An 8,698-nucleotide genomic window follows, 5' to 3' on the forward strand; every position below is an offset into this window, starting at 1 on the left:
CTCTTCTTTTATAATAGCGGTATAGCGTCACGCCCGCGCGCACACACACGGCCCAGCTTCCCATAAGACACCTTGCGACAGACACTGAATCTAAAATGACTGTGTGAGTGGGTTCGTCATTCACATCAGTTTTAATGTCGAGGAAAGGTTTTCTTTTTTTCCTTGTCAGTAGCTAGGTTTCCATCCAATTGGCGACGGATTTCCATGCGAATATAAGAAAAAATCTGCATTAAAACAAAACGCGCATTTTCCCACCACTTGTGTTTCCATCAAATTAACGTGTTGCGGATAAAAGTATGTGCGTGATGATGTAGTGCACATAAAAATACCATTTGCAGTTAAATTCCCATGTACCGAATAAAAAATACATCACATTTACAACTCTACTGATCGTTTTCTCACAAAGAAAATGTGTTATATAGCGATGTGCCCAATCTGGTATGTGCGCTCTAGCCGCAGATACAATGCAGGTAAAGCAGACATGATGAGATTGTTTTGGACAAAAATGCAAGATCATTTTTATTTGTCAAATGGCAGCCAAGCATCAATGATCATGTCACCAGAATAAGATATTTATTGGACAGGAGCATCAAGCTCATCACCTTGCACTTTACCTTTCAAGTTCATCATAACTTCTTTCATCTGTAGCCTAATAAACTGCATGCTTTCCCGACGAGTCATAGTGGAACGACCACCAAACATGTAATCGCGTGACTCAAAGTTTACTTCGATACGATGGTTATTACATATCAATACTTGCGCATAAAAACGTTTCCACCGACATTTCTCGCATAATATTTTTACTGACAAAAAAATCCCACCTTGTCTATCGTATTATTTTCGTAGATATTTGGAAGGTTTACCGACACATTTTCTATTTCAATCAGGCGTGTCATGACATGTTTTATCCGACATGTACTTTACGCGCATAAAAAGGTTCGACGGAAACCTGGTTACCAATGTGAAGAAAACATTTTGCGAATACACTCTGTACCAGCGAGGGCTTTCCAATATACATTTCAGAATAGCCTACGACTGAACACATTTGTCAAATGTGAGAGAATATGTAGTTTATCTGGACTTGGATTAAAGTATTTTAACGGCATTCGTTTCCAGAGGTCAGACTGGATGGCGTTGCTGCGTTGATGAATAAAGAATTGCATTCCCATGCAATGAGCTATATCTGGGCTACATCTCACATATGGTTGTCCTAACTCATCTGCTTCTCCTATCATAGGCTGTCGTGAGGAATGAGAGTTTACTTAGCTTTGAAAAGAATAGCCTAAACGCAAGGTCACCGATTTGGCTCGTGTAGAATGTATAACATATAGGCATATGGACACATTTATAGTAGCATGATAAACAGCGTTTTTGGGCAGAAATTGTGTCTTTTTTGTCCATAGTAAACATATGATTAAATATTATAATAAATACAGTACACCACAAATATACAAATCAGATAAATATTGGCATATTCTTATTAGTTCTCTGTCGATGGCACAAAGAAAAGGGGCATTTGGTCACTTCTGAGTCCATAGTCTCACCTCTCCAGACACCACCAGTGTGGTCCTTGGCGCGCACGTGTGCCCTTGACCCAGATATCACTACAGGTCTTTTAATGACTGTATGTGTAAGGTGTGGGCTAGGGGGAGGAAGGGGGGAGTCCAACAGTCACCTTTACGTCAAGCATGCGATGTGGGCGTGAAGCAGAGCGAGAGATAGGGAGAAAGTGAAGAAAAAAAAAAAGAGCCATCACCGCCCTCGCTTTACAAGGGGTGCACCATTTCACTCCTCTTCGCCACACTGAGTGTAACAGGCAACGGGAGAAAAAGCAAGAGTCTGTGAATGCTGCTGGAAGTTGATGGCTATGTGTGATGCCCAGACCTCAACATCGTTTTTCCTTCCAAGTTTTTAAGATCTGCATACGCCAATGGTTTTACCACACGTAGAATGGGATTAACTTGGTCCGGCAAATATATCTCACTGTTTCTTGCTGTTCAGTTAGGTGAGTGACTCTTTCACGGTCGATTCGTTATTGTTTTATATTTCATTTAACAATGATTAGCGAATTGTTAAGAATGAAAGCCAAACTATTTGCAGGGTGGCATTTATGGGCATGACTCTTGTACCGGAGGCAGCTCTGTAGATTGGTAATTTCTCTGAATTTAGCTCATTTTGATTTTGCAATTGGCTAATCTAGTGGAAATCGCTCGGATCTGGCTCCATCCAGGGCAAGATTCATAACGATAAATGTCAACCTGCGAACTATTTGTAATCAACTGTTCGATCGTTTCTTCCAGGAACAAGTCTGTATTTCTTTTATTGCAATGAATGCATGGGATCAGTTTATTATCTGGCTATATACAATGGTGTGCATGAGCTAATTTCGTCCGACAATAATAGACACAACAAACCAAAGGCTATGTCACATTTCACGTTTTTTTCTCCATTCGTTATAAAGGAGATTCTAAACAAAAAAATGATTTTAAACAAAAAAATGTATTTTCTTTTTAAAATTCTATAAGAATGCATCTGTAATTTCGATTGGAAACGTGTACGGGGACGTTCGCACAAATAGGCCAGTCTTTCGTTTGCATTGCATAACGCAAACGCTGCCAAAGTAAGACAACTGCTCCTCAGAATCCTGTAGTGGCAAGGGATTTATAAATAATTCAGCAGCCGAGCCATTGTGAAAAAAAGACTAAACAGAAATGCTTTGACTTGACATGCTTTGTGAATGAAAATTTGAACTAAAAGACGTGCAGCATCTAAAGGCAAGCACTTTCATAATATGAGTGCCTAGCAGGTGCATCGTTTATTGTTCTGTAACGAAATGCATCGCGTATAGGTTAGCGATATGATAATTGTCTAATGTAAAATAGGATTTAGACACTTTTTCATTAACGAATATGACTATTAGACTATATTTGGTCTACGAAAATATAATGTCTTTAAAAATATATTTTATTTTGACGAAGGAGCTTTCTATTCAGCAAAAGAATGTAGGCGACTATACAGAGAAAACAACTATATATATGGGGCTATTTGGCCTAATCCATTTGGAGGATATATTTCGATTATAGCTATGGTGTCATTTTGTCCCGTAAAAAAATGTAGGCTAGCCATGTCAATGTATTGCAGCGCTTATTTGAGATGTGGTATCGCTAACGTTTAACATTAGCCTACGAAACGAGAACGCAATAGGCTGTGGAAAGTCGTTTTTATCATTTGGATATTAGGTGTTTCGTCTTTGACTGGGTCGTCCGCAGAGTTGGTAATTCTGAGGGTTATTCTTTGTTTATGTGCCGTGAACATTTTCTGCGAGTTAACTCTGCTTTAGCTATATCTATAGTGTGGGTGTGACTGGTAGTAGTATTCAGGCTACTGTAGCTATATGGCTATCTATTGGAGCTGAAAGCTGAGGTAGCCTATATGATAAATGTGAGAAACACGTGTGATCGATTCTCTAGGCAATGTCTTAATTTAACACATTTAGCAGAAATTGTCCTTAACAGGAAAATGGGATAGAGGGCATAGTCATTTCAACCCTGTTATTGCACGTATAAAAATAATTAGGATACCACATTTTACAAGAGATTTTTCAAACAGGGTCTGTGCCAATTGAGAGCGGCACACGTTGAAGTAATATATGGGGGTTATGTGTAATTTTACAATGCAAGTGCGATAATATCATCTCGCGAGTTGCCCCTTTGTAAATCATCCCTGCAAAAATCATTTGCAATCCGCTTGCTCGAGACGCAGTAACATTCATTTATTACTTGACCTTGTCAGAATCTATTACACATTTCCGCATAGCATATTTGGTGACATTGGATTGCCTGTAGGCAACATCTTGATTTGATAGGGCATGATGGCAATGACAGTAGCCTCACATTTTTTACAACGCAATTTAACGAATGATGCCTGTATTATCAACACATCATCCAAACCTAAATACTTATAACTGAGGTTGTTAGTATTTGCTCCCAATACTAGGCTATTCCAGGCTACACTGATGCATTTAAATGAAACCAGTCCATCGCTGTCGTTCCCTTATTATTTATTGATAAATAGCCTAACCGTGTAGCCTTCACGGTGCATTATTCTGCAACCAATCGACATGGGACAACATTGTAACAAATGATCAATCGAGCGAATCTTTTGCTTAACGAACCAGAGAAGCTTGGTGCGTCCCACCATTGACAACCTCAACATTGAGCACGAGAGGGTCAAAAGGGTTGGATTTAAGGCGTGGACGTTTAGCAAACAAACCCTGTAATTTTCTCTGTTCAACAAATTATAGACGGAGAACGCCCCTAATATGGTTGAATAAGCACAGACACAAATATTACTACAATTTACTATAGCGTGCCACAAGACCCCCACCCCCCACACACTCACAAAAGCCATGCAGTGTGAAACACACCCCCTTTTCCATCTCGGCGGTGCATTACCTCATCCTCCTTTGTCGCTGTTGCACACATTTTCTGGGCTGGGATCACACAACGCATTCTCCAAATAGATTGTATGATCAAATGCAGATGTACAATTGTTGGATATGTTAAAACTAGCATTATATTATGCGAAAATGTTTAGACATTTCTTGACAATAAGTTATAGGGTTAAGTTGTAAACATTCCCATTTAAACTACCCAGAAGGCTAAATTAAGAAAAATACATGAATGAATGGACAAACTGGATCAAATGAAAACGTATCACCATAAAAATCAACTATTATCGTACCCTGTCATTATAAGACATATGCTATCGAATGTTGGAATGAGAAAAAAACATGATCCTAAAAATAATAATAAATACATTTCTCCCCCCCCAATTCCAGCTTATCTGCTACAGGCGGTGAGAGCGACAGGGAAATGTGATACAGTATTCAAAGGGTTCTCCAACTGCTTGCTGAAACTCGGGGAGAATATGGCCAACTATCCACAGGAGCTGGATGAGAAGGAAAATCTGCAGACCATCTGCATGTAAGTTGAATTCATTTTTTAAAAAGGGGGACATGCAGAATTTGATCAAATCCAAAAAGGGGCAGGCGCACTGCACCCCATATACCAAACCGGTTGGTGCCAGATGGCAGTAGAGCCCCCAGTTTAATTCGACAGCTCCATCATGAAAATCGCAGGCAGCAGGAGCACGTTAATAAGCTAGGCTACTCCCCCTATTCGCACTTTACTCCATAATTGCAATGAGATATACTATCGACGTGGCGTGGGGTTGACGGGGTCAATATCAACAGCCTCGATTAGATTAGATACGGAGTCAGGATCAGGGGGAGCCACGCGCCACCGGGTGTCTCAATATGAATAAACAAAATTAAGCAGTGGCTCCTTTGAAATGTATAGCCTTTGTGTGAATGGGATATTATAGCCACTGTTCTTACTATGTTAATGCAACTGTGCATGTGCTTGGACGTTGGGGATGTGAGAATGAGGGATGGACGAGCATGCGTGCAGATGACTTTGGCGTGTGTGCGTGTGAGAGAGAGAGAGAGAGAGAGAGAGAGAGAGAGAGAGAGAGAGAGAGAGAGAGAGATAGAGAGAGAGAGAGAAAACACCCATATTTAACTATTTGCACATCGCTACAACACTGTATATAGACATAATATGACATTTGAAATGTCTTTGTTCTTTTGGAACTTGTGTGAGTGTAATATTTGTATTGTTTATTTCACTTTTGTATATCCATTTCACTTGATTTGGCAATGTAAACACACGTTTCCCATGCCAACAAAGCCCCTTGTATAGAATTGAGAGAGGGGAGCGGTTAGATACAATCACGTGACTTTAGGGAATCTTTCTCAGAGTGTGTAGATTACAAGCAACGTGATTTTCGTTTAGCCTTCAAGGGAGATGCTAATACTAGACTATGCTATTCGACCGACTATAGATTACAATACAAAAATAGAATCGGATTATTATTATGCATTTATTGCTGGAATTCTTTTTGGATTTCTAATATTATTACAACTGTGTTGAAAGCAAACTATTAGGCTATTCGAATATAGCACAGACAACCAATAAGGAGAGAAAACAAGTTGTCAACAGTAGGCTAACATAACGTAAAGCATTTCTTAATTGCTTTTACATTTGATTTGCAGATATTGGGATGACTTCCACTCATGTGCGACCACTGCGCTGGCGGATTGCCAAGAAGGAGCAACAGACCTATGGGAGAAGCTCAAAAAGGAGTCCAGAAACTTGGAGTTCCGAGGGAGCTTGTTTGAACTCTGTGGTGGGGGGAACGGGGCCTCCAAATCCACAGTTCCTTTTGGTCTCACGATGCTTCTAACGGCACTTTCAGCCTTAGTGACTTGGCTTGCATTTTAGCAGAAGAAAAAAACAACAAAGAAAAAAGCGGGGGGAAAAATTACAAAGAAAAAAAGAAAACGAGTGCTAGCTATCCACACAAAAAATACAAAACAAAAGACGTTTGAATTCATCTACACCCAAATGGATTTATAGGCTACTTCATCCGGAGAAGGCGACCTGATTTTGCAAGAGACATTGGCAGGCCGTCTTCTGGGACTGCTCCACCATATTTGTCTGACCTGGGGTCAACTACATTAAATATTTAGCAGGTGTTGAGTTGGAATGATAATGAAATTTTGATGGATCCTTGCCCGCATACAATCGTGGAATGGCATAGTATTAAAGTCGACAATTAATTATTTATATTAGTAGCCTTAGACTAGGCATCCCTGTTATTTCAGGTGATTGCAGATTGCAAGCTGCTCATACTCTGTAGGCTAATGCGAGACACGCTTGCCTCAACGAATTCAACAACAGAAAGGCAATTTGCTCCAGGTCGGTCTCCTATACTCACCATTTAGATATTTGATTTACTTTAATTTGCCAAATGTATCATGTCGAGCCAAGTATAAATCGAAAAGGTTGTTTGAGGATCTGATATTTCTACTTTCATATGATGTCTGTAACCATCACCCTAGGAAAAAATAGATATAAATAGCATAGTAATAAGAATTTAAAAAAAAAGAGATCTCAGGAATGACTACAGGCATTCAATGGTACGTTTTGATGGTTGGTTATTAAGTAAAAATGATGGCAATACGATGACTTAAACTTGGCCAATGTAGCGGAACGAAAACAATGGCTGAAGAGTGATATGACTGTTGCCATTCTATGTTAGCACATTACCATCCATTTATGAAGAAATATAGGCTACCCCTAGGCCTAGGGTATAACCTACACGAAACCATACACCCCAGAAGAACAGTAGCACGAGAATACTCAGAACGCGAAATCAATCGCTGGATGAAGCGACATTTTGCTAGCTTTTATTGATGTTGCCAAGGCATAGACCCGGTTTCACTGCCTTCAAAAAGATGTGTATTATGTTTATTTGTTTGTTTGTTTGTTTGTTTGTTTTTGGGGATGTTGCATATAATACCTGACTATTCCAAATAATTTAAGTAAATAAGAGACTATGTATATCAAATTAATTTTGAAAAAAAAAATGATAGTCTAATTTATCTCAAACAGTTAAAAAAAAAACAGATTGATTATTATCCAGGTATATAAAAAAAATCAGATTGCTAAAATTATGAAGAATATTAAATAAAACAGTTCATGTTCGAAAATAAGTGTGTGGTTCTATTCTTAGTTATGCTCCCAAAATGTATACATTGCTGGTGTGTAAACTGCATTTTTTTTTTTTTTTTTACCTTTATTTAACTAGGCAAGTCAGTTAAGAACAAATTCTTATTTTCAATGACGGCCTAGGAACAGTGGGTTAACTGCCTGTTCAGGGGCAGAACGACAGATTTGTACCTTGTCAGCTCGGGGATTTGAACTTGCAACCTTCCGGTTACTAGTCCAACGCTCTAACCACTAGGCTACCCTGCCGCCCCTAGCTGATGATGACAGGTGTCTTTGGGTGTTGGGTTCATTCATGGCTTTGAAGCAAACGAGCTGGTGCAGCCAATCATTTAGGATTCACACACACACACACACACACACACACACACACACACACACACACACACACACACACACACACACACACACACATGCACACGCACCCGCACGCGCACGCACACGCAGACGCAGACGCGTTTTGCATTATTAATAAGAAAGAAAGAAAGTCAGCCCTGCAAGAACTACAGCTTCGAGTATTGATTTGAGGAGGGGAGAGACAGCAACTGACCAACTATTGATGTTTGTCTATCTGAGCAAAAACGTTAAATCTCAAAATGACTGGCTAATGTGGGTAGAAAATATAGCAACATTGAAACAGGCTACAGAATTTCGAATACAAAAATCCTTCTGTCTCTCTCCGAAATGCATCTTAATACATGCGTCCATGGCCGTGCAGAATATTACATGGAATCGAGAATAGGAGTGGCAGGCGACAGGCGTTTGCGTGGCATGAGCCCTAGTGTTAAAACAACACATTTAGCACGTGATTTTTTAAATATTGAGGCCTATATGTTAAAAAGTGGTAAAGCAATATGAAATATACATTGGTAAAGCAAAGAGGCTAAAAACACTTTTTGACGAATATTGCTGACATATAATCAGAATCTCATTTGTATTTCCTGTCCCAAACGGAATACAGATTCGATTTCAAAAGCGTGCTCCTGCATTAATATGGATGAAAGTTTAATGAATGACCATCTCTCTTTCAAAGAAGAGAGACAAGCGTACAATCTGCCTCTATTTTC

The 8,698-nt window shown here is 39.4% G+C and overlaps 1 protein-coding gene across 1 annotated transcript; it reads left to right on the plus strand.

The window, feature by feature from the left end:
* The first annotated feature begins 1,732 nt into the window (after positions 1 to 1,732).
* nrn1a (neuritin 1a) lies at positions 1,733 to 7,618 on the plus strand. The gene is made up of 3 exons (XM_055929247.1): positions 1,733 to 2,005; positions 4,841 to 4,985; positions 6,116 to 7,618. The coding sequence occupies exons 1-3, from the start codon at positions 1,951 to 1,953 to the stop codon at positions 6,342 to 6,344; spliced, it is 429 nt and encodes a 142-aa protein (XP_055785222.1). The 5' UTR covers positions 1,733 to 1,950; the 3' UTR covers positions 6,345 to 7,618.
* Positions 7,619 to 8,698: the final 1,080 nt, after the last annotated feature.

This window comes from Salvelinus fontinalis, chromosome 7, assembly GCF_029448725.1.
Source record: "Salvelinus fontinalis isolate EN_2023a chromosome 7, ASM2944872v1, whole genome shotgun sequence".
NCBI lineage: Eukaryota > Metazoa > Chordata > Actinopteri > Salmoniformes > Salmonidae > Salvelinus > Salvelinus fontinalis.